This window comes from Anopheles marshallii, chromosome 2, assembly GCF_943734725.1.
Source record: "Anopheles marshallii chromosome 2, idAnoMarsDA_429_01, whole genome shotgun sequence".
NCBI classification, from domain to species: domain Eukaryota; kingdom Metazoa; phylum Arthropoda; class Insecta; order Diptera; family Culicidae; genus Anopheles; species Anopheles marshallii.
This window is the reverse complement of record NC_071326.1, coordinates 87,501,720-87,528,953: the sequence shown is the minus strand read 5'-3', so window position 1 is coordinate 87,528,953 and position 27,234 is coordinate 87,501,720. Positions and strand designations below refer to the sequence as shown.

At 46.4% G+C, this 27,234-nt stretch overlaps 1 protein-coding gene across 1 annotated transcript; it reads right to left on the bottom strand.

The window, feature by feature from the left end:
• Positions 1–7,300: 7,300 nt before the first annotated feature.
• On the bottom strand, positions 7,301–23,324 carry LOC128719234 (MOXD1 homolog 2-like). The gene is made up of 6 exons (XM_053812857.1): positions 23,070–23,324; positions 11,350–11,505; positions 9,874–10,152; positions 9,614–9,799; positions 8,204–9,031; positions 7,301–7,642 (listed from the first exon to the last, which is right to left on the bottom strand). The coding sequence occupies exons 1-6, from the start codon at positions 23,322–23,324 to the stop codon at positions 7,301–7,303; spliced, it is 2,046 nt and encodes a 681-aa protein (XP_053668832.1).
• Positions 23,325–27,234: the final 3,910 nt, after the last annotated feature.

The following is a 27,234-nucleotide window of genomic DNA, read 5'->3' as shown; positions in this document are numbered from 1 at the left end:
TCACTCTTTTGTAAGGAGTGGATGAAAAACCAACGTATAGTTTGAGGTAAATTGGACGATTTCACACCACCCAGCCATGGGGACTCCGGTGCCCGTTTGCTAACGAACATTTTCGAGCCTGCCAGGCTGTTCCATGCAATGAAGCCATTAAGCTTAATTAGTGGTTCCCCAGGAGCCTCCTTCTTGGCCTGGTGCTACAGTACCGTCTTCTGCTAACCTGACCTCATTTCCCGTATCGAGCCGAAGGAATCACTACGTCAGATTTTTATCGGTGACTAATTTTTGAACAATATTGATGATATGTGCAAAGGCATGTGAGTAATGACCGTTGCATGTTCGGTGCATATTTCTTCGGGGCCCATCCTAGCCCAGCCAATCGCAGGTGGAAGGTGATTTGTTTCGCCATTTGCGATCACCTAAATGGCGATGAAATTGAACCCGAATGGTGCACTGACACGAAGAAATGTCTTTACCGTGTGGCATTTTAGAATGCCATTCGATGGGTGGGAGAGTGAAGTCTTGTGCAAGGTGATGACTATTGCACAACGCAACTTTTGCATGTAAATGCATCAAAGGCGTGTACGTGTACCCTTAACTAGACCTTTTTGTCCTAGCCGGAGCAACTTTCTCCCGGAAAGTTGTCTATGCTACCGTTCCGAAACTAATGCCAAGTTGGGAAATTTTCCAAAATTAGTACACGGAAGACTTCACGGTGGCACAATGGCACATCATTACGGCCTGCATGTGTGTAAAAGGCATCCTTTACAGTATTATCACAAGTTCAAGATCAAAATCCCCGTACGTTGTGGCATAATGAATGCTCAGTAATGCCCGAAATACGTGTGCTCCTCAGCAGCAACTGTTCTGGGGCCGGCATTCAAAGTTACTCACGTCTCATGGAAAGTTTTCCATTTAAATCTCTAGTGTTCTTGACATTCGTAGAGAACGCATGCAGTTTCATGGTATGCTCTTCTTGTTGCCCTCTAAAGATACGCAGACGGTACAGTAACGGTCGACAGTGCTCGTAAATCTGTCAGTGGACATATATTTCCATCATCGACAACTGGTGGGAAAATTGGAAACAATTTTACGGGCCATATTAGTACGCCTAATGTATTTTGTATGGGACGAGGCTAACAAATTTGTTGCAACCTTCCCTCTCCCTTTTCTCTCCCGTCCCGCCGACCCCTGACACGATCACTCGTGGAAATTCTCTCCCCAGCCAAATCGCTTCAACCAAAAGATGTCGTCCCAGCACGGCGGAAAGATCTTACCCGATGTCGATTTATTTTTATTTTTAATCCTCCGCCTCGGTTCGATCATCCCGCTGGAACCCGTCAGTTTGTGGTCCACACATGTCCACACGCACATCTACACCGCACACGATGCCGGTGCCTGTTGCATGATCGCGTTTTGCGTCTGCTTTTACGTCGAGCGGTGTGCGCCACCGATTCGGAACTGAGCTGGGGGGGAACCTACTCGAATCAAGCGTCGGACAAATGAGCTCGCGAGATAAAATTAATGAACATAATCCGTTTAACATAACTGTTTCCCATCGGTCGGTCGAGGTCGGGTTCTGCGGTTTTGCTGGGCGCGAGCGATTACCGAATCCCGCACGACCCTTTTCGAGCCCGGAGCTGGGTGGTAGCCATTGGGATTGGGTTTTTGCATCCCTTTCTAGCTGCGGATGAATTGCATTGCATGCGTGTTAGTAGCTTCAAAGCGCTCCATAATAGTGAACCGTCATTAGGTGTGTGAAATGGGTTTTGTTTCGGAAAATGTAGCCGAAGTAAGTGAGCATGCAAAGAGTGGTGATCGCCGAGATGGAGTTTCAACAGTTCTGGATTTTTATACTAAAATAAAGAAGAAATTTTAGAAATTTTCGAAAACAAAACAAACGACATAACTTTTTGTACCACCTTATGTAATCACACCTCCACGTTGCGGTGCGTTTACTCGATCCACTTGGCAGAGCATGGGGCACGAACGCGCAACGCGCTGAGGTAATATACGTTCATAAATAATAATAATAGCGATAAAGTAACCTCCCCATCATAATCATAATCATCATCATCCAGCGGATCGAGTGCGGCTGCGCTTGTACATTAAGCCGCTCGGTGTTGATGTGATGTGGTTTGGCTTGTTGCTAACCTGCGTCAAAAAGCCGGAATTCTGCGGCGATGTCTACGATTGTCTACGACCTGTAACGATCTTGGCCCTGCAGGGCTAACCGATCCGTCTAAATGAAAGCAAATGAAGTGGTGATGGAAAGAGGTGTGTTGGTAGGCAATCAGCACACCAACACTCTTTGCACTGGTTGCGTATTTGTGAAGGAAGGAAGTAAAAGCGTCAAATTAGGGTCTGTTATCCCAGAAAAACTATTATATCGATCCACTAAGTACAGTTTTCACTTAACCGAAGGTGTTTTTTTGTACTGCTTGGTGCACAAAGCATCTTCAAAACTGGTCCTTAACTAACACTAATTCATTGACTCGATAACTTCAATACCGAAAACATTTTCGTTGGATTAGTATTCACCCCTAGCCCTAGCGAAATTCAAGTGTCTACTCATGTCAGTGTCTATTGGAAGTTTGTGGGCTGTAAACATTTGCTACTCGGGGTTGTCTCTGACGTTGGAACATCTTCCAACGAATGGACACCTTTCTCCACCGTACGACGAACGTCTCGAAATGAAAGAAATACCCGAAAGTGACTACTTCTGCTAGTGAAATGTTTATCAGATCAACCATCTTCCTAGGCGCTGGGCAAACCGAAGAAACACCGAATAACAAACACGAAAGGTCCTTACGAAATGGATCACTTCCGGTTGTGCCCCTGGAACCCCCCCCCCCCCCCTCCCTACCCCCGGCAAGACAGTGTAAAAAGCAGGTGATAAGAAGCGGCTGATGGCCGGAAGTGCAACTGTCCTTTGCTTCCATCGCTAAATCCTTGCCGCTTTTCCCTAGTGAGTCGGTGGAAATAAATAATCGCACCGAAGCGCACGAATGTCGAGTCTGTCGGGCCTGTCGAAAAATGGAAAATTGTACAGTGATAAACTACGGAACGTTAGACAACCTTCCAACGCCCACTCCGGGTGGCTTCGCTTGCCGTTTTCGGGCAAGGTGGGGCTGGTGGTTTGATGGACATAAATTCGGTTGATAATTTTTCTTTCGCCGTTTTGCGACTTTCCGTCGAGAATGTCGAGTTCCATTTCCGGCGTCGTAAAGATAAAGAAATGCTACCCTCAGCTCCAGGAAAACAAAAACAGAAATATAGGAAAGCGAAAATAAGACATTTTAATTTATTTATTCATTACACTCGGACCGATGTCTTGCTTGGGGTTGGATGTTGTGCTCTCGCACCACTGAAAATGCTGATAAGCGATTCTACTTATAGAAGCTTCCAAGTGGACATTAAAAATTGGACTTAAAGAACTCGAGATGAATTACAGCGTCACTCGTCAGTAGCCAGCGTCTGTTAATTTTGAATTGAAACTCTGCCTTGTGCCTCAAACATGGAAAGTCACTTTACGAGCGAGAAAAGAAAAAGACGACACCGCTGTGATCTTGCTAATTGAAGAAAGTAAATCTCATCCAATATTCAGCACTTCGGACGGGGAGTGAGCTTTAAAGTCGACCGAGTGTCGTTGCTGGATTTGGAGAGTGTTTGTTGGCAGAAATCACATGTGCCTTCTAGATTGTATCTTGTGTCCTAAACAAACATTCTTGCCCCATTCATCCATGATCGATCGATACGTGAAGGATTAGAGGCTTGTGTGTGCCCAGGCACTGAGTGTTTGTGCTCTCCCGAAGGTTCATCCCGATGTGTTAATGGAATTGATTTGTTATGTGACACAACGCACAATATCCTTTCTTTTGGGTGTCCTGAAGTGTTCCTTTTTTAAAGAAAGGAAGCGGCAAGCCCAATCACCCAAGCTGGTCGTAGTAGTTTTTCCTATCCATTAGCGATTACATTTTGCCGTGAAACTTGTTGAGTGGACTGATAAAAAGGGTCGGCATGGGTTGAAAGTTTGTTCTGGCTGTCTTCATTGTCTGGCTTTGCAGGACGCAACACACAAAAAGTTGTTAACAAACGCGGAGTGAATGAAATTGAATAAATTTCAATTATAGTGGATTAATTTGCCGTGATTCTTCCGCTAGATGATAGTGGGTGGCAAAAAATTGCTGCGGATCTGAAAACCCTACAGAACCGCTTGATCGCACTGCCTCATCTTACGGTGGAAAATTAAACGCTACTATCATCAACCAGACGATCGACGTTCCATGGGTAGCTGGACGAGCGATAATGTTAAAGTTTATGTGACTATATATTAAACAACACTCTACAAACCGCTCGAACAGCTCCTTCCGGCTTATCGGTATCGCACGAATCTTTTCGTATGCACTTGCCAACAGCCCCGATCGAGCGCAAACTCTTATCCTCCAATATCCGGAATGCAACGGTGCCTTCTCCGGCTTCCAACCCAACGAAACCCAGAATGACGGCAAAGTTTGCTGAAAGGATATAAAAATAAATTAAAAAGAGATTTTCCTTTTACCGACCAGCACAGAAGCGGAAGAAAAAAAAGAGACCATCCCCATTCGGGTCCACTAGGTTCCGTAGTGTCACAATGTTGGGAGAAGTTTCGGACTCTGTTCAATTTAATTTTATCGCTTAACTACTCCAAACCCGCTCCCCAAACTGCTCCCGGTGCTCGTAACAGAGTCATCCTTTGTTGCCGGATTTTAATGGTTTCCGGATTGGTGTATTGAGTAGCCTGCTCACCTCCTCTAGTTGCCGCTGGCTTCATCCAATGGAAAGGAAACTGCTCTTTCTTTTAAATTGTTTTATGTACATATAACACCCCAAAAACACACGGAATGATATGTCCACCATTAAACGAGCTTTTGTAAGATGGACTTTGGATCGTATCATCGTCTAGGTGGCTTAAATAGCTGAAGAAGGAAACAAAAAACTGCAGAAAAATGTTCAAAAACCGAGCAAGAGGTGAACAGCAAGAAAAAAAAACGACAATGAAAACCCATTTCCCCAAGTGAAAGTGTCATTTTCGCGAGCTAATGAAAATGGACCATTCGACCGGCGCGTCGACCGATTTGGCCAAGCGAAAAACCGTGAGTATCCTTAGTGTTTTATTTCACTTCCCATTTGAATGCCCCTCCTTTTCTCCCTTTTTCGGAGTTCCGATCCGATAAGAGACACTAATGGAACGAGTAGAAAATTAATCCATTTGCAGAAAGTTCGTCACCATTGTCACCATTTTCGCTTTCGATTTCGCTCCCAGTTTGTTTTTTTTAATGGTATGCATTCAAAGGGCCTGATTGATGGTCAAGAGTAAAAAAAGAGTAGAGTAAATAACGAAGATTCGTCCATAAATCTTTCCTCTTTTAGTATGCTGATTAACTAGATAGGGAGAATGCAGAAGGTTAATCAGTATTTAACGCAACGTAGCATTATTCCCGTTCGCTAAGCGGAGCGATTGATCCGTAAATTACCCATTCCCGGAATGCAGGAAGCGCTGTCCGATTGGGAATGAATTATGGAGCAGTCTTTTAAGCATTTTATCAATGATTTCTGCTCGATTAGTAACTCCTCCGCTCGGCACTGAAGATGCCCAACACACCATGGACGGTCTAATCTCAGTACCTTCCAACTTTGGATCACACAGCAAACCTTGCTGGAACATGTCATCAGCTTCGAGCTACAAGGAGATGAGTTTATCTTTGACTAAGGGAATATTTATCACCCGTACGACCGTACCCCGTACACACTGTGTCTCAGATTTGACTTATAGCACCGAAACTCCCCGAGTAAGTTTTATGTTTACCGGAGGCAAACATTTGTCTGGTGCATGGTGCGCTTTCTGCCTTCACCCCGAAAACTCTTTTGCGAAGAATGCACCCAAAATGCCTCCCTACGAACCGGATGTGTAAAAACCTCCCCGGGAAGACCATACTCACCCCCATTTGCTGGATGCATTTATCCTTCCGGAACGCATCCGGATGTGTCTATCCCTTCGCACAATGGATGCAAGATACAGGCATGGCCTAGACAAATGCTTCCAGCGTGTTGTGTTTCGTTGGTGCCTTTTATCGAAGCCCACTCAATCTGGGTGCCGTTCGCATGCACGCACCGTACCGGTATCCCCACTTTTCCGGAGTAGATGTTTACCGTGCGCAATGTTTTTCAGAGTTCCCTCCACTTCTCTTGTTGCCAGCCGGCAACTGCGGGCCGAAGTTTGTTGCGGAAATAATTTGAATGTTTGATGTAAGTTTACCACCCCATCCAGCAGCACCTTGAAGTTGGGTACCTCGCTCGGACAGGAAACAGTGTGTCTACCCATGCAATGGCGCTACAGTGCTATGAAAAGCTTAAGGATTGCTCCGGCAAAACGACTGTCTTCCGGAGGGGAGGGCGGCCATTTTATCGATGCGGATAACTTTTCCCTCTGCTTCGAAAGTCAATTCCTTCGCCGGCATTGTGTGTAATCTTCGTACAGGATTAGTGCAGGATGTTGGCAACATTTAACATACAAGCAGGATACAAGATGCGGTCAAACAAATGTGGTTCTTTCGGGCCGGAAAATATCTCAAGCCAGCGTCGAAGTTTTGCTTTAATGAATTTTGATTTTGAATAGTTTATTTTCAATTTATTACAATATGTCGCTATTTATATGTACATGTATCGAACTAAACGTTTTCCTCTCTCTTTTTCTCTCTCTCTCTCTTGGTACAAGGTGCACTAGCTGCAAATCAAACCCGACCCGACCCTGATCGTGGATCCGTCACGTTTGCTATTCGTCACACAAAAAAAAACAACTGGCTCTTCTTTGTTCGCTTCCTCCGGATTCCCAATTTACATATCCCTGAATTAAATACGCACTACTCAACATACTCCTCCGTCCAATTATGCTGTTCTGTTGAGCGCTCCCTAAAATGACTAGTGAACTTATATGTCTGTGATTTTGTGTGTGTGTGTGTGTTTTTTTTCTTCTTCTTCTTCTTTTGGAGGCCTTACAGCCGGTACACAGAGAGTTACCCTTTGATGGGAGCGCATATTGGGCGGAGGAGACGGAACAGCTCTACCTATCCTACCTGCTAAAACTTGACACTATGTACAATGTAAACGATTCCACAAAATTCTAGTAGACCCAGTCTTAGTATCACGTGCCGCACATCACTACTCCTCCCCTTTCACCCCCTCGACGTTCCTTACCCACGGTGGCAGCTTCTGGATTTGCTTATCACTTTGTTCACACTTCGCCCGGTGTCCCGGCCACGCCTCACAGTAACCTGACCGTGTTGAGAAAGATCACAAACAGCACTAACCGCGAGACAGCCACTGCCAGCGTTACCCCACTAGCGAGGTTCGCCGACGGGGCCGAACTGCGGATGGATTTGCTCCGGGCCGCACCCTCGATAACGTTCCACCGGTCGTCATCCGCATCGTCCAGCGGCCGGTCGAGACTGATGTCGCGCTCGGTAACGAACCGATTGACGCTGTAACTGCCGCCACTGGGTCCGCTACCGGCGTGTGCCGATGTACCGCCATTGAAGCTGCACGTTGCCATCGGACGCCAGATTTTCGTGAGGTTCGGTGCGTACGCATCCACATTGTCGGTACCCTGTTTTATTGCAACCAGCATGAAAAAGAGAGAAAGAGATGTAAACGCACGTTAGTATAAGGTGACCAATCATCAGCTCATCCGGAAGAAGGTTTTACGGCGCGGGAAGACGGTGGGAAGTTGACGCTTCGAGCGGTAAAAAGGGCTACAGAGAGAAACCTCAATATTTGCATAAAATTGTTTTATAAAGTACTATGCAACCGAACGCAAAAGCGCCCAACTAGAGCCGAGCTGGAACCGATAAATAATCCCCCCCCCTCGAGGGATACACCGGATTGGATTGGAGTGGAAAAGCGGGAATTGAAAGTTGGGAAAGTTTTACAAGCGCTTCGATGATACCGAAGCGATTGATCTGCATCTCCGGGGAGGTTCGGTAAAGGGTTTAGGCAAATTCATTAGTTTCACTATTCCGAAAATGAGGTCAAGCTGGTCGAACCTACTTGACCACCCGCGTCTCCGTTCACCCCGGAACCGATTCTGCGGCATTAAAAGATTCTAATTTATTCATCCGGATGGATGCGAGATGAGTTTGTAAGGAAGGGCTCGCGGTGCAAAACTTACCGGTATGGGCGTATTCCGGGCGCTCCAGCACAGCGGCTTGAACGCACCCTTGCGCACGACGTACTGGAAGTCGTTGAAGTTAACGCGCCAATCGTAGGTGAGCAACCGTTCCTCGAGCGTCATGCCGGCAATTTCCGGCGGTGATGCGATACGAATCGGATTCGTACCGGCCGCCAGCTCATTAATGCCGACCGCCCGCAACACCGTCGGCAGGCTCGGTATCGAATGGCAGGAGGTCAGCTCCTTCTGGCGCGGATAGTACAAGCTCAGCACCAGGCAGGTTTCGTCGCGCGACGAGTACCCGCCGAGTGCGATCTGCTTCCGACCGGTACTGTCGTACGTGCACTCGGCGATCAGCCGATCCCCGGGCAGCGCTTTCACCGGCACATGCAGCCGGCGGTACTCCTGATAGTTGGCGTCTACGTTCGCGTCGTGTGCGATCGGTGTCAGTTCCTCGCGGTGGCGCACCTGCCGGAAGCGTATCTGCCGTCCCATGCCGTTCGTTTGCATCATCACGGCGAAGATGTTGATGCCGGGCCGGGGAAAGGCACGCTGCGTGCACTCCTCTATGCAGTGACCCTCGGACAGCACCCGATCCTGCCCCGGTGGGATGATGTGACGCCAGTTCGGTTGCATACCGACCGACAGGACGCCGGCGTCGTGCTTGCGGAGCGTTGTGGTGTAGTACAGCCGTAGGCCGGAGTTGTCTACGCGTGGCGTCAGGTCGACCGAATTACTCTGGAAGCCGGTGTAGTGTGTTTCCATCATGTAGAACCGGGCCTGGTACGAATCGAGCGGGTAGCCAGCCTCGAGCGGATAGGTGAAGCCCTGCGAATGAACGAATCGGTGGAGGAGAAAGAAAAAAAAACCCCATCAGATACAATGTTTGGCAAAGGTGGAATGGACGCGGAGACACGTGGAAACCACAAGCAAAGGCACCGCTCACACCCGACGACGGGTTGTTTCTTAACTTCAAAACGCCTTCAGCATCATGCTCGTGCGCGCGATTCAACCTTCTTTCCAGACGAATCTGTCCTTCAATCATGATCGCACGAAAGTGTCTTGCATAACAAACCCGTGGGGCGTTCAGCAATCAATCGCCAGCTTCGTGCCTCCCTTGTCTTGCTCTACGCTTCCCAAGCGGAGCAATTATTAAATGCTTAACATGTATGATTGATTTTTTTCTGTGAGTGTTTGGGTGCGTCAGAGAGGAGATTTATAGTGCGCACGTTAAAAGGTGTGTTGAAATGTGTGTGTTTTTTTATGGTGATTTGGAAGCTTCTGTCTAACAATTTCTAATGTATTTCTGAGGGCATTCGCTTGTAAACAGACATCAAGCACATCATCTTTAGCATTATGGACATTGCAGTACTTTTGAGATAACTTTAAGATATTCGTGTTGGGACTTACCTCCGAACCGCGGGACCATGCAGCAACGATCGAGTTGCACGTCAGCAGCTCCTTTTCCGCTTCCATGCACGATCGACCGAACTCTCTGGACATGATCTCCAGCTCTGGCGTTGAACCCTGGCACTCGTACAGTATGATATGTCGCAGATGCGGAATGTTCGAGCGCGACTCAATCACCGGTTCGTACTGTGAATAGAAGGAAAAAACCACGATTAAAATTCTGCCCATGCGGATCACCGCCAGGAAAGCAGCACACTTACCCGAATCACGTGATGCTTCCGCACGAACTGGTCCAGCTTGAACATCGTACACCAGCGCAGATTATCGTCCGTCTGCGGTATCGGGACGTCTTTGTTTCGCAGCTCGATCGTACGTGTGCGCGAATCCAGCTCGATCGGCACCTGGTTGACGCGCTGCGTTAGGAAGATTGGCACCGAATCCTTGAACGCTTCGGTCGGATCCGGTAGCGTGCCTATCGCTTGGGAACCGTTCCTTGGTTCGTTGTTATGGTACATGTAGATGATACGGATGGTGTCATTCTGTGGAAAGCGATCGGAAGTGGCAGAAACAATCCCAAACCGATTAATATTTCAACTCGAATCAAAGTGCACCGGGTTACGTATTTTTCATGAACTGCTCTACACCAGGCGCCATCTGCTACCATTGACTGCCGGAGTTCATCAAACCCCGGCGGCCATCCCCACACAAGATGGTCCGAAACACATGCGGCTTCAATTATCGGCTTTATTCAAATGTAAATTTATTTAAATCCCCTTTGATAGGAGCCTGCCGTTGTGCCTGTCGCTAGTGGAAGTACCCAAATCTGCTCCAATGAACCAAAAACTCGACAGTTCTCAGACATGGATGGGGCGGGATGTTACTTTGTGTGTGGAGTTCTGTTTTTTTTTGCAGACGTGCAGATGAGGATTTTATGATTCTTCCAACTTTCAGCCACTACGATCCAACGGCACCGGTTTGGTGCGTCTGAGTGTGAGTCTGTAACGTGATAAGTTCAAAATGTCCACAAAGAATCAGCAATCCCACCCGCCGCAACCAAGTGTAATGCTATGGGGTAGTGAAGTTTAATGCTGAATGCATCCATCACACCAATGGACGCGCGCCGGCCGGGAGTGGCCCTTAAGCGTTTTATAATTTGAATTTGCATTCATAACAGTGCGCAATTTTTGCCATTTGCATAAATTCATCATCACACTAAAGGGGAAAAACCATCGTCGGACACGTCCACGACCGACCGGTCGATGGTTTTGAAACAATAGCGAAAATGCAATGAAAAAAAAACGAATGATAAAGTTACACTCGGATTTCTTCGCGGGATTTTGTTTTCTTGGTTAGGATTTATTCAGTCTTATTTGCACACGAAACGGACAATAATTCAACGTCATGCAGTTCAGGTAGGCGATCGGCGGTGACTTATGAAAACTACGCCAGCATAACAATTAGCCATCTGCCGTGGAATGTGCAATGATATGCCTTCAATATTTTTTTTGTCCAATGTTTCGGAATGCCTTCAAACATCTCCAAGCGAGTACATCTAGCGCTGCTTGGCAGAAAGTAACGGGCGTCTTGATGTCCGAATTGGAGAAGCGACAAATTAATGCAAATTCCTCACCCAATTCCCGGCTACATTCATTGAGTTACATTGAAACATTCCGTTCGTATGGAATGTCTCTTCGCTGGCGCTTCTTCACTTCAATTTGCTGCCCAATTTTACTTACCGTAATCGGGACATCTTGTGCTGTATCGCACGTATCGAGCTTCCGGCGGAACCGCAACACCGTGTGGGTCGCATTCTCGTACCCCAGTAGCAGCACGTAGTCTAGCGAAAGGTCCACATGTGGCTCACCGTTACTGTTCTGCTTGAAGTGTCGATCCTGGGGAAGAAAAAAAAACCGAAACAAAAAAAGGATTAGTGTTGGGTTCTTACTGCACAGCAACGAGCAGCCCGTAAGGAATTGCTTAATAAAGCATGGTGAATAAATTAAACCCTTCCATGCCCGCATAGTTTGGGGTATAAATTATGAAAATCAAGCAAACGGGAGCGCCCAGTGTCCGATCACGCGGGGACACCGGGTTTGTTTGCCCTGCGCCCAAGAGCGAAAAGACCGCCAAACAGGTGGTCGTTCGCTTGCCAAGCGGCTTCACCCGGTAACGTCACCAAGCATACGAAAAAAGCAGAACCAATGGTGTTAATTATTTCACACCTTAATGCACAACCTTATTCGGGCGCTTGTTTCGGGATGTGGAAGAACCCTTTTGCCGTTATACGCGATTGCGCTGGTTTAAGGATGGAGTGCTAATTTTTTTGTTTCTTCAAGAAAGAAACCAGGCTTCCAGAAAGGGTCACTTCGCACCTGAACGGATGGTTAGCAGCGTGGGAGATAATATAACTTCCTTTTTTTTTGCAATAAGAGTTTAGGGCGGCCTCCAGCAAAGAAGGTGAGAATTACGTTTGCTCACTATTTAGCAGCGACTCATTAGCGAATTGAGCTCGTGGTTGACGACGTCTTCGGAGTGCTGCGTTGGTGCATGATTAATAGGACGAGTCGAAGCTATACGAAGCGTTGGTTTAAAAATGGCCCCACTCATGCTCCACTAATGCCTGTTGAAAGCATTGATCCATCCCGTAACCTGTAACCAGAATAGAAGCAACCACGTACGGGATTGGTACGGCGGGCTTATCGTTCCTCTGGCGACACACCAACATCACAAGGATTAAAAAGTAATTAACTTGCCGAGACGGAGCACGTTTCGTGCTGATCCTAGGGCAACATTCTTTCAGCACGAACCGGCAGAACCAGCAGACACAGTCTTGGGAGCACAAGACGCACGTCGCGTTGGATGGTGCTTAGCGTGCGAGCGAGAAAAGGCCGGGCAGTACCCAACCTGAGCTCAAACCAGATACCTAGACCCGAAAATCTAAGACATTTTGGACGGGTCAAGTCGTCAAGATGTCGACGGAGAGATAATAAAATATTTTTCTTTCCATTCACCCGCTGCAGGGCCGCCGTGTGTCTTTCGGTCCCGTCTTGTACCTCTTTGTCCGGAAGTTGTGCTTAGCAGCAAAAACAGGTTCGGAATGACATCCCCACAGTCTGTCCCGTGTAGTCAGTTTCATGAGACTTGCACATTCCCTACCGACCTCTGGGGACAAGATTAATTGGCTTTTCGGGGTTTGCAGAAATGTACAACAGAATGTAGGCTAATTTCACTTCCTACCGAACGCTACGCGTCGGAACTATGCGGGCTGAGAAAGTAAGCGCCTCAATTTTCATCTGTTTACGAACATTTTTTGATTAATTAAAACACACGTACGCAAGCGATGAAAAGATGCTGTTTCACCAAAGTTAACCATTTCCACCGATAATTACAGACCGTTGCCGGGCGAGAAGGGAAAAGGAATCGCCACACATTGCAACATGATACACCCTTGGCAGAGGTGGTTACGACCTGCCGTAACCTATCATCAAACCACACTGCATGAGTGTGAGTGAAAGTTCGCAAAAAAAAACACTCCGAAACCCTTCAACCTCTCGTGAGCCGGCAGAGACCGGGGTGGCAGGGTGGCCAACTGGGCGAGGTAAAGAAAATAATTCAACTTTTGATTACAGACTGCCACCACCGGCGCCGCCTAACAACCCAGAGACCCACAAAAAACACACACACACGACCCACCAAACGCATGCGAAGTGTCTTGTAGGGTCACCACCCCATTTTATAGGTGTGGAGTGACCCAGAAAAGTAAAATTAATTCCCTCGGCGAAGATTACTACCGGGGTGTTGTTTTTCTTGGCTTCTTTCTTGCCGGGAATCAATTTCTCGGCACAAAGCTCACAGTTCCCAACGAAGCTTTCTTCATTGCTTTTCATCTATCCAGTTTTATTTACTTCCGTTTGGGGCTGGCAAAACCCCATCTCCAGAGGGTGTGAGGGCACTATGTAGGCCTCATCTTTAGCGGCCAAGATCTTCCCCAAAACCCGACTAGACTTCCGGGGTTTTATTCGCCTTTTCATGGTGCACTATTACCCGTGTAACCATCCTCTTGGCGATGGAAGATTGTAGGTTTTGACGGTTCCGGGCCTCATAGCGTCCGAGTAACGCAAACGAAGTCGAAGAAAACAAACGCCATTGATTGAAATCAATTTCCGCTCCATTTCGTTGCATGTTCTCGCTGACCACGGCAACGCGTGGTGATGGATGCCATTGCGGGTCTGCATATTTGATTTCGGACCTATCGGTGTCAAAGTGCGTTCAGGGGGATTATTTTGAAAGTGTCTAGTCACGGGAAGGGCTAAGCGAGTATGCCTCCATCGGTACCCACACGTGCTTCCGGTGGTTGTTTTACGTCAGCAGAAAACAATCTTGCAAAATTCGTCCTGAGACGGCGGTGACTACAGTGACCGGACAGTTTTTTTTTGTCTCCGTCATCTCTGCGTTACGTGCTGTATATTTATGCACTTTTGATGATGGTGACTGTTCAATCAATCATGGTTTAAAATTAGAGGAAACAAAATGTCTTCTTATCTTCGGAGCGTCTAGTGGCTCTCGCATGGTGAAGTTCCTCGAAAACCGAATGTGACGTTCCTGCAGCGGACAGATGCCAGGGTGCATACCAAACGCAGACGTTGGAACTTTCTCAAAAGGACACCGACAACAGATTTAAGAAAAATAGAACAAAGAGGAAAATCGTTCACTTCCTATCACAAACGACGGGCCGCAAAGGTTAATTGAGCGTAAATCTTGAAGGAATCCTAAAACCGTCACCCGATAAGCGTCTCGCCAACTGGCGGTCGGACCCTCACTTGTCGTGAGTCATCGTACACGAGGTCGTCCCTTGCGTTTTAAAGGATCCAACACCCAATGAAGATAACTCGTTCTCACGCGGTGTACGCGCTGCTTCGAACTTGTGCTGCTGTTCTTCCATCCTCCAAATGCACCTTAAAGTTCGATCTTCTGCAGTATCTCCGATTCTCTACGTTCTCTTCGAAGTTTGGAATCCAATCGGTACAAATATTTCAAATTAATGTTACGTAGTTTTACTGAAATTCAGATTATTTGTGTTTGCCTTACCATTGCTGACGCTTTGCGTTTCTCGACCGCCAATAAAAGTATCCAACGAGACCACGCATCAACCGAGGGAAAAGACCTCAAAGCAAAGACCACTGGCCTGTTCGCCGCGTAAGAAGCAAGAAGTAATGTTAATTAAAAGCAATTATTCTTCTCCTCGTCAAGCACAACCAGGGCCGTGACTCGGTGCAGCAGGGTTGCAGCAGTTACGGGTGCGCATCTTACGCATATAACTACCGGGTCTCTTCATCACACGGGACACTGTAATGGGAACACCCTTTTTAGATCCCGTTCCGGCAGGTTCTCACACAAACCAAACCAATGGGTGTATAAATCCGTATTGAAAAAAAAAAATCAGGTACACTCCATTGTGTAGCGGGCATCTCCAGCTGAATTCTCCCTCCGTTCATCCCAATTCGTTCGGTAAGATGCAAAGTGAATTAAATGTAATGTGAGCAATTTACTAGTAGCAAAGGCAAAAAACAACTACAGCACCAAAATTGGCGAAAGTGAGTACACGGTTGCGATGACGCGGCACAAACTTTCTTGGCGCCATGCTTTCATCCCACCGATACAGTCTAGACTTTCAACTTTTCTAGCAGTTATTCGCGAGAATGTGAACTAATTAATAAAAATTACAAAACTACCAAAGCTACCGTTGTAAACCATACACAATAGAACGCCATCGAAAAACAAAAGAATAAAACCAGCGAAACTCACTTTCTTTATTGCCAACGTCTCCCCTGCCAGTGGTGTTACAAATGTGGGCTACGACATCGTGCTGACTTTGCACCGCAAGCAAGCGAATCGAGCGTACTGGGCGATAAACCAAAGCCATATCATTGCCACACAGCGTCATCATCATTATGCGAACGGGCGGGATGATATTATACCTCCACACTATCCGACATATGGCGCACAGGATGTCGAACTCGATTGCCAGACGAAGGTTATGATTATTATGACCATACAAACATACCCACACACACACACATGTACCACCATGTGATCAAGCGACCAAGCCAAACCAACTGCCAAGGAGCAACCGAGGCGAAAAAGGTTCTTATAATGCAGAATAGCAAGCAAGCTTCTGGTAGGTTATTTTTCTTGCTTAACTACACACACACACACACACATTCTCTCCCTTGTTCATAACTGGTGGCTTGCAGCAAGGCAGTAGCACCAGCAAAGAAAAACTTTGCCCGTTTACCATCTCCATCCCGAAGACTTGCCATGCCTTGTATGATGTGTTTCCTCGGTTCTTCGCCTGTTTTGATCTCCCCTTTCATCGGGGGCCAAATTATTATGACTCTCCACTCGGGGCTGTTTTTTTGTTTCTCGCTTGCTTTGTTTGTCGCCATCCCGCCCGGTAGCGAGAACCAGCAGGACAGCATTCGGGGGAAAACTTGATCGGGATGTTGTGATTACACATTCATTGCAAACAAAGCAGAGACAAAATATGTTTGTACCAGGCGATGAGATTCGCCTGCCATTGTCCAGCTGGTTTCACCGATTGCGACTGGGATGCGGAGTGCAATATGCTGTAACTTCATTACCGGATCACCGATATTGGAAATGGAACTGAACGATGTTTTCTCCACCGTTCCGAAATCTAGCACTTGTTTGTGTAAAACTGCACACTGCATGAGATGATCTATGTTTTGGGGTGGGGGATTCATCTCGCCCAAATAAACAACGAGTCAGCGAGTTTTTACAGCTCGTCAAAGCTGTTCAGGAACCGGTCGGATCGAGCGAACCATAAACAGCTTTCTTCATCTGACCGCCAGAGGGTAAGAGAAAAAGCATCTCATAAAAAAAACCCTTTTCGCTTCGATACCCTCACGATGGACATCAAACTTCTTGTCGGATAAGGAGTTCAAACTTTGACGGTTGATCGCGCTCGGATTAACCTTACCTCGGAGAGCGACGGTGCCATCAGAACAGCCACCTTCTAATATCTCGGTAGCACGGCTAGGCCCTTGTCGCAGAAAACTTGTTGCCCAAGTAATTTCTATTCAAAATGACTTCACCAATTGAATTCCAGAGTACTCTTTTATTTCCAGCCAAAATCGTTCCCCTTTGGGGATGATGATGATGATGATGGTGACATCTTCGCAAAACCTGCAACTCAATCTAAATGCTAATACCATCCAGTAACACTTCACTCATGCTGTTCGATCCGGGATCTGGCGTTGGCTTCCCAACCGCACAATGCCCAGGTGCGATATGTTCGCAGCTTTTCTGGGTCATTTGAGATGATCTGGACACTGGGACCAACCGGGCGTATGGCTGGGCGTTCGTCAATCCCGTATCAAAACTGCCCGTTCTGGCTAAAAGTGTGCCCTTCGTGGATCGCTTGATTGAGTTGTCGTAGTGACTGAGAGGGCTTTTTTATCTGGGGAGGGTCATAATACCTTTCCGAGTGAACGAGTTCTTGCGGCAAATTCAAGATCTCCCCCCCCCCCCCCCCTTCGGCAAGGGAAACTTTATTCGCATTAAAACAAAATTTAAGGGTCCAATCGGAGGATCCACATTCCGGTAGCACAACACCGAAAGCCCCCGAAAGCTACTCACTTCCACACGAGTGCGTGCGAGTGGGATCGGTATTAATGGAGATGACCCAAAAAACTCCTTCCCAGCTCCGTCGCAAACGCTTTTCGCAAAACGGAACCGGAGTGATAAATCATTCAAATTAGTGACCGAAGCCATAATTTGCATTATGGGGATGTTCCTCGCCTGTCATTGCGTGGTGCTCTTGTGCGTTTGTGGGTCTCCAGTTTTTGTGAACCGCTGCAATAAAAGTCGCCCCGTAAAGTCGGCAAGGAAATTGGAATTTCCGAAGAACTTCGAACCGAAAAGCTGCACGGAATAAAAAGGGAACCGAGAAAAAAAAAATAAACCGGACGAAAAACTCAAAATCCGAAAGTTGAGTTCCTCCTACCAATTAATGTTTAGAGAGTCCGCGTCCTTTCGTTTGCGTTTCTTCGCCGCTTCTCCGCTGCTAACCTTTTGCGTTTTACGTTTACCCGCGCAAAGCAAACGAATATGTGCGTTTGTCTGGTGCGACGAAACTTATCATCCATTTCTGCTTTATCCGCCCCCTTCCAGCATGAGGCAGTTTTTACTGCTGTTTTTTTTTCAAACAAAGTTTTACGGACGTTTGCAAAACTTCGACCCATGAAAAGATCCCGGAATGCGATCCCGAACCGAAGGATCCTTTTGCAATTCGGCAAAACTCCGAAACCGCCGGAAATGGTGTGGTGGCGATGGAGGAAAGGTAAGCAAATCATAAATCTCTATCATTGGGAAATGAGTATTCTTTTCAGGGAATGAACAAGCCAAATAAAAACTGTTTGCCAACCTTTTTCCCTGATCCCGCATCATCCCAACCAAACATTGTGACGTTTATGCGTTTATGCGCCTTTTGTTGTGCAGCTGAATGGCGAGGAATTTCTAGCTTTGAAGTGGGCGTTTCGACCGTGTTCCACCCATCTTTTCGTATCGCTTCAGAACTGCAACAGGCTTGCCTCGGTCTGGGCAGTCTGATAATGGCTTTATGCATATCCATGCCAAACCAACGTCTGGGAACGGTAACGACGTTAGATACCAGACGGAACGGCCATTAGAAAGGAGTGCACGTAACGCTACTCTATACACAGGCCAGGGAAAAATTGGACATTCAGCTGATTTAGCCCCTGGGAACTGTGTGGATTGCAAAGCGGTCAAGCTGAAGCACGTATCGCTCGGAATTGTCCAATATCTGGCGTCAATCACCTTTTTGCACTCGTCAATTTCCCATCCTCCCATTCCTCCGCGGGCGGACGAGATGGTCTCATGAAAGTTGACATCCATATTCCGGGATAATGGCATCATGAAGATGTGGACATTTTAACGCATCCGAAGCGCAACTCACCGTACCGGAAAGAGTTGATTCCCTGCATCAACTCCTCACACACACAGAAAAAAATGAACACTACACGAGCCGGTGCCGAAAGGAGTCTTGCATTTGCATATTACATTTATCAGCCGGGGAAGCGAATAGCCGTAAGCTACTACCTAACTACACGATCGTTCTCATCGTTTGTCTGGCTGACTTGGATGTAGGTACCTCTTCCCGAAACTCCTTACCGACCTGCCCCGTTCAGCCGCCATCCACGGCGTGGTCTAAAAAAGGACGCAGCTGCTTAAAGCAACGCAGACCAGCGTCTGCAGGAGTCTCGAAAATATCCAGATGATAAAGCGAAATGCCGGAAAGCATGCAGACTCAGCACCGCTCCTAGACCCGGCGGGTTGTGGTTTTTCCACTGCCAGACAATTCCCAGATACCCTGACACAATGGAAGGCAAGGCACGCACAGCTCGGCACAAAAAGATTTGTTTATCCAAAACGTCCAAACACCACATCGTGCTGCTGCTGCTGCTGCCACTGCTGCTGGACGTACGGATGCGGATATTAAATTGTTTTTAAAACGTGTAAAGCAGGTGTCGTGCTGAAGCGAAGAAGGAATGTTCCCATCCGACTGTGGCCAAAGCAGGCATCGTGTAATGTGATTGTTATGACCGGTAGTGGGTTTCGGTGTCCGAAAGCCCCGGGAACCCCATGGAGGCCATGATGCGTTCAATTGCATCAAACGGAGCCTGCTTTTAATCTGGCAAGCCTCAACCGAATCATGCCGTGCTTCCTAGAGCACGCTTACCGGCACATCGAAGCGAAAATCTGCTCATATTAATTTCACCCCATACTCCAGCAGTCCTCCAGCACGGACTTTGAAACGAAGATGCGATTTGGTGTCCACCGCAGCGCAATCCGGCCCCACCCCGGCAGGTGCAGATGGAAGATGCAATGGTACCGGACGTGCGCTGCCAGGACGATACAAATGGCTCCCCATCGGTCTTCTCTAGTCTGGTCGGCGTCATCCTCGGGCGGCCCGGGCGTCTGCTACCGTGCTTTTGAAGGATTACCTCGCAAACATTGCACTACACCAGATGGGAACACTTCATTTCGTGCCAACGAGCACAAGCATTCCGTTGAATTGTGTGCGTCGGTTACAACAGCACTGCTTCTAGATTGGAGCACATTAATCAAGCGTTTCAGGGTTGCATGTAAATTGAAGAAATTCGTTCCCATTTTGGGGGATGTGAAGAACACTCCTTATTCCCAAAAAAAAACGACTCACACACACACTAACACGCTCACCGCCACACGACCCTCCGCACGGTCTCAAATCAAAACAAATTGATTTTAATCAACTCAACTGATACTCCCTTCATCTTCAATTACATCGTCATAACTTACGCATATGGCCTCCTTTCCAAAAACCTTACCTTCTTTAAAAAAACACACACACAGACACTTAACTAGACCAACTCATCTTCTAAATAACGAAAATGAAGATCCTATATGGAGAGAGGTTAAGAAGTTGCTTAACTGCTTATACATCCCTCAAACGCTTCAAAGAAGCGAAATAAATCCGAACCCTTGGTCGAGTCGTCCAACGGGCAGCGGGATAGCACACAAAGTAAAACGAAAAAACCCAGAGCTCTCCTTCTCTACTAATATGATATCATTTTTATGTCCCTCGATCGGGGCATCAGCTCCAGAGTCTCTTGGTCCAAATGGGTAAGAAGGAAGCAAAAAAAAAACCAAACAAAAAAAAAACGGGGTATTTCATCGAACGAGTTCTCGAGATGTCGGTCTCCACATGCTGGACATGAAACTATACGAATGATGTCCGGGAATGTGTGTTTAGTCGAGTTCGATATTTCGAAACGGTTTCGACCACAACTGCACGGGCACGATGGGGGGTGATACCGTGCCCCAAAAATGATTGCCACCAATCAAGACACTTTATCTATATCTACGGGTTCAGTTCCGCTATTGGAACGCGGTGCGCGGGATCAACCGTAACGGAGCGGAGGGCCGAAGATGGCTTCAAAAATTGATTCAAATCACCACACCACCGACGGTGGTAGCAACCTTCATCATTCAGCACGAGAAACAATCAGTTGTTGCCCATCTCCTGACGTCAGAACGCCTCCCCGTGTCACGCGCACTCCCTTCGCCCCTTCTTCCTAGCGATGCTTCAGGGTGTTCGCTTCACATTCGGCGTTAAACACGCGGGACGGTACGATGGGTCGTACCAGATACAGCAGAACGACCGCTGAATTCCGCCATTTAAATCATCACACTAACGAGCCGCACTTACACAGCGACCGGAGGGGCGAGAGAAAAGTTTTCCAAACCGGAGTACCCCCAAAACCACCACCGAGGACCAGGTGTGATGGACGGTAATTTATGCAGCAACAGCCAAGGAAAAACATACGCGTTTATGTATTCTTTCCACCCAAAATACGAAACCTCGTGGCCAGCTTTCCACGCCCATTCTTTGGTAGAAGGTACGCAAAAAAAAGGAATAACTTTTCTTTCTTCTTGCACATGAAGAGTAGGAAGCCATTTTTGGACGAAAACTCAACGGCTTTTTTTCTACATGCTTTCCTTCTGCCGCCACTTGGAGCTGTGATAAGTAACCGAATTTGCATGACCGACATTCCGACTTATGCGTTCGATGCGGACGTGTGTCTGTATAAGCAGCTTTTACCATCAGCGTAACCACCCCCAAAGAAATGTGTTTTTACCGAGGAGCATTAAGCTGCGAAAAACGCAATGGCGTCCACCGGTTTGCACCTCATTCTGATTGTGTGTGGGAGGTTATGTTTTGACCACCGTAATTAACGGAAACACAAAGCAAATGGCCACGTACTCAAAATTGGCCTTTAAGCATTGAAAATATGTGAAAGATATCTTTAATTTAAATGAAGTTGTCTTTCAGCAGGCAAACCAGGGATTTGTTGTTTTAGTTGATGTCCATCTTGAAACTAAATTCTCTCGAGATAACAAATTAAATCTTCACAAAAACGATGAATTCTCCACCGAAGCAATTTGTTTTGCCCTACTCATCAGCAGTGTTGTATTATTAAGCTTTCCTTTTTTTGTCGCACAAATGCTTCAATCAGCAGTATCTTATCTGATGCACTTTTTTCCTGATCTTCAAACGAAACTACACCGATGCCCGGACGGACACACATTTCCGTTGTGTATGTGCGTGTTTGTCAGTTGTTCATCAACCGTTGGTCTTCGCGCTTGCTTCACCATGCTCCCCAACCAGATTCCTGACGCAACCACCCACTAATTATGATTCCCGGCCGTGAAGCAACATCGCGATGATGCTTATCGCCTTGAAGATCCTGCTGATGAGGCACGAAAGCCGAACAACAACGAAACTTGTACCACGACTGGTGGATGCATTGGTGTTTTTATTTCTCGTTTTGCTTCCTTCCTGCTACATATTATAATTCTTTTTCCATCTTTTCTCCTCACCCGGGGATGGGGGCCCAAGTATTTGCTTATCAGTGAACCAAGATCGCACACTGAATTTCGTTCACTTCGGGTGAAAAGTCCACAACGGGCACCAGCAACAAAACGCAAAATAGTATCACCAAAACGAGTTCAAACGAAAGATCACAAGGAAGAATTATCCTCGTGCTGTGGCAACAAGCGCGAAGAAAAGGAGAAAAAAAAACAACAGCAAACAAACACACATTCAAAATGAACCCACTTTACCGCGAGTTCGCGGTAGGAAAAAGTGGGAAAATTTATCGTCACTCATTAATAACATTAATTAAATTATAAACAGCCAGGAAGCGGCCAAACGCTGGTGTGGACGCGTAGGCAAAACAGCGTCGAGCTTGGGCAGCATAATAGAATCATAAGATTTTATGAATGCATTCATTCTGTTTTCAACGGACTGGGAAAATGGCCGATCCGATGGGATGGGACTTGAGTCCGACGCTTGGCTTATTAACTTTCGTCGTCTTCCATCTTGCTGTGATCGTGCAGCAGAGATATGATGTGACAGCACAAAAAACATTTTATTTGTTTTTTTTTTATCATAGAAACACACAAACGATTCTTGCTTCTCCTGACAAAACCCACTCCCACTTGAATGTGCTTATGTGGTGACCGAAGCTGCCGATAGCTCATTTGTATGATTTATGAGTTCCCGTCTCATTGGCAAATAATCTGATGATCCACTATTAGACTGAGATGATCAGAGCATACGAATGAAGGCAAAGAGACATCCGTCATCAGCGTTCAGAGCCGCACGATCGATCGAGAACAAAAGATTTTAACGGATGATCGAACTTCATCGACAAACAGACACGTCACGCACGCTCAATGAACGCAGATTAAAGAGGCAGGAGAAAAAAAAGAAACGTATTATAAACCGCTCCACATCATCTAGCAAACAAAGGAAACCTCCGAAAAACAAATTCGTGTAGGCGATCGAAATCAGATGCACGGGATGTCTTACCTGGAAGTGAACCTGCCCATTCTCGACCCACCCGATGACAACATCCGCACCGTAGATGGTACCGTCGGTGGAGAATCCGAGCCCGACGTAACCCTGCGTACGGGCCTGCACCTCGAACGTGATGTCCTGCTGACTGATGCTCCACAGCAGCCGATAGTTCTCGTCCAGATCGACCGCATGGTCCCAGTGGGCGGCAGCGGCGACCGCCGACAGGAAGCCGACGATCCCGAACAGTACTTTGGTTGGGCAGCACATTTCGTTTTCTATCTATCACACTTGTACTGGAAACACTGTGGTGTGGAACTTTGCACGATAAAACTCCTCCGTTTGCTCGGTTTTATGTTGGGAGTTTGAGACGAATTTGCTGCTAAGCGCTTAATCTTTGGGTTTTTGGGCGGTGATTTCGAACCCCAAAGAGGCTCTACACAATACACGAATGTTGAAGTACGTCACTAGATACAATGGAGGATTTCCACACATTGAAGACACTGCTGAGATCACTGTAAGCGAAAAAGAGGGGAGAAAAATAGCATTTAGTTATTTCAACCAATAATAAAATGTGTAAAAATAATATGCAAACCAAGCAAAGTGCTATCTTTGGCTTGGTGGGACAGTCCAAGAGATACTATATTATGAGTCAAAAAGGGAGCAACGGTCGTTTTTTCATTCATAATATTTATAAAGCATTGAATACACTTAGGCACGTAGGAACGACAAATTTCATCAATAAAAGCTGTCGATGGTTGTTGGGACGTTGAACGTAGTACTGTAATATGAGCCGCAGCAAAAGCCATTGACATTTTTCTGTTTGAAAATACCTTTCAATTACAGCAAATACAAACAGAAGCGCAACAAAAGTCATATTCTTTATTCGGTTAGTAAACAGAATCATTGAAACCGAAATACGCAAAGGGAATGAAATTTAAACTCCTCATATCTCCACGCATCCTTCCACTGCTGATACTATTCAACGCATTTATTACACGCACACGTCAGCGAATCGCTTATCTCGATCGTGCACAAAACAAAACTACGGGAATGAGAAAAAAATCGAGTTTCTTTTCTTTTCTCCACAATCATAATCGCACAATCCACACTTTCGCTTGGCATCACCAGCAGGTGAGCTTCACGAAAAACAATTCTCCTAACGAATGGTAACGAATTTTCCTCCCCCCCGTTCAGCAGCTGTGCATTTGAATTGCTAATATAACGCACCAGTTAGAGAAGATTCACGGCACCGAAATTCAATATTCGCCGTGCTTTGCCGCTGTGCGGTGTGGGTGGTTCCGTTTTGTTCTGATGCAATGGAAATACAAGGCCGTTAAGGAAAATTTAATACAGAAACCTCTCTTCATATGCTTCGCTGCGGTAAAAACAACTGCACCCACAGCCTCTGCTATGCGCGAATACTTCATTTCTAGATTGTGGTATTACCTTGAGACATTCTTTTACGCTCCGATCGGATGCAAAGTGCGTTAAAGCTTGTAATGATCGTACTCAAACATAAGGGTGTGTCATAAGAGTGCGGTTTTTACAGCTTGTCTTCATTCCCTTACGAAGGAAAAAAAACCACAAAGAAATACAAAATTGAATCTAGAAATTGATCTAATTTCGAGAAAGAATTAGTTGCACACAACCGCCCGTTCGCTACGGGTTGCTGATTTTGTTAAAACGTGACGATGAAGATAGCGTTTCGAACAATATTCCTCCAGTAGACAATCATCCTCCGACTTCAAAGAAGAAGGAAACAAACAACAGATCCCAATGAGTTCGATATTTCTATTCTTGATTTCATCTTTTTTTACATTATCCGCCAAACAAAGGAAGAAAGCTTTCATTCCTGGAAGAATCTAAGCAACAAACATATCTTATCCACAACAAACATCATCATCATCGGCTTCAGCGGGGTGGAGATCGTGTTTCGTGATTATGATCCACGAATTCGGTTCGAAAACCTTTCTCGCCGATTGACCACCAATTGAGGAAGAAAAGGGACCCGAGCCCGCAGGGACCGTCCCAACTTTGAATTTGACCTGGAAAGGCATTTGTTTGTATCTTTGGTAGGAAATCTGAAACATGCCCGCCTGCTCAAGTCGATTTACGAGGACGGACAATGGGCGTCTGCATTCTCTCTGCTTACCTGAAATCGTGCAATGCATCCCTGAAACTGCATCTTTCTTTCTAATTTTAACTAAACAGTTACGGGCAGTGAAAACTGTGTTTTCCAAAACATCAATTCATCCCTAGAAGGGAAGAAAATAAAACCCACACAGACGGATGGAACGTTTGTCTGCTTTTGCGTGTTTTTCGCCAAACAAATCCTCCCTCCTGTTAAGATGGAGAAGACGGAACGATAATGAAAAATGCCGAGCAAAGCAACCATAAAAGCAGCCAGGAAACTGGCAGAACATTAATAAAATGCTTCCCTGCTTACTGTTATGACGCTTTGATTGTGTCCCATAAATCGTAGCCCAAACTTTCGAAGGTAGCAAACGAACTTTCCGGTGCGTGTTGTAACATTTTTGTGTGTAACCCTTAAACGGCTCCATGCGTTCAAAAGCACAAAACGCAGGCACGATGAATGAAATCGTTTTATTTTCCTTCCCTGATGTACCCAAACAGACGGTAAAAGTTATTCTGCTGTTTGTATAAAACAAACCCATACAGCACCTCACAGCTGTATGCGTATGATATCCGTTTGAAAAACAAAATATTCCAACATCCATCAATGAATGGTTCTGACCGATGGAATGTGTCACACCTTTTTTCATCACAGAGCCGCAGGGGCAAAAATTGCAACTGCCAAAAGGGATGACGAAACGAAGGGATGACATTTGGCGTGTTTGGTTTGGCCAAAACATGGCACCCTCCGGTGCCGAGGGTTTTGTGTCAAAATATGTTTTTGTGGAAAGTTATTACAAACAAAAAAACGGGAAAGTACGTGGTACGAGTGACATTCCTGGTAATCGAATGGGAGGAGACGACGCCAACAGGGATTATTAGTTTCGTCCTGTTCCCAATGGCGAAAAGGCATTATCCGGTTTGGAAAAACAAACTTGGCTTTATGAAAAACACAAAAACCCTGGACCCATTTGTTGAAGTACGGAGCAATGCATGCTAAGGAGGACGCAAAATGGTACGTCAAGTAAATGAAATTCCTTTTACCGAAGAATGTATCGAGCTTAAAACTAGTTTTCAGACCACAGAGTCGAATTCCTTGATGGAGAAATTCAAAGCATAGCCCGAACACGCTCTACCCAAAGCCAGGGAGAGCGTTTTGAGCGGTGTAGTGTTAATAAATTATCTATCCTCAGGGAAAAACTAAAACAACGCAGCCGTAGACCCCGGGACGAGGCAGGGTTGTATATGTTTGTGGTGTATTAATGAATCGAATCGCCTTCTCGCGCCATCCGATCGTAAACAATACTTCCCGACCGACAGCGAGTGAAGCGGTTCGAATTTCAGTATCGGACGAGACGCAACGATTCGAAAATGTTTTCATTCCAGAACGTTTGCCTAAACGCCTGGGAGGAATGATAGAAAGGGATCAGATGATTTATCGCACAATGAAAGCGATCGTAGAAGCAGCAGCAGCAGCAGCAGCTTGAGAATGAATCGTTTAATTACGTTCGAAACCTACCCTACCTTAAAGGAGGAGTGGTCTGGGATGATCCAAAAAAAGGACTCGATGTACATCCCTTCGGGAAACCAGCGTCATTACATCCCGACGGGTAATTATTTATCGTCGCATTTAATAACTGCATTTGTTCCTCCTTTTTAAAAGCGTGAAACCCATTTCTCTTCGCATCCTTAAGGAGAGCGCATTTCTCACCGTTTCTGGATGAATAGAAAAATGGACCCGACAGATTATGAAATTATCCTATTAAAGATGAAGTCTCCGGAAAGCACTTAAGAGACGACACTCACTGGCCATTCGTACCGATTATACGCCGGAATGTGTCATTCTAAGATGGTCGTGGGTTTTATTTTTATGACCACATTCTATCAATAATTATCGCTCCCCCTTAGAGTCGCGCGGTCTACAAACCCCTTTCAAGACCATTTCATTCCAGCCAAATAAACCACCACACTAATAGAGACGCTTCGTTCGATTGTTTGATTCCCGATCGACCCCGTGAGTCAGTGCCGGTGTGGGCCGTCCGTA

What these genes read in the sequence shown, in the direction of transcription:
- LOC128719234 (XM_053812857.1), bottom strand. Translation starts at nt 23,324, where the DNA reads ATGTGCTGCCCAACCAAAGTACTGTTCGGGATCGTCGGCTTCCTGTCG. An exon ending in ATGGGCAGGTTCACTTCCAG is followed by an intron (nt 11,506 to 23,069) that starts GTAAGACATCCC and finishes TTTCTTCCCCAG; the next exon opens with GATCGACACTTCAAGCAGAA. An exon ending in CACAAGATGTCCCGATTACG is followed by an intron (nt 10,153 to 11,349) that starts GTAAGTAAAATT and finishes CGCTTTCCACAG; the next exon opens with AATGACACCATCCGTATCAT.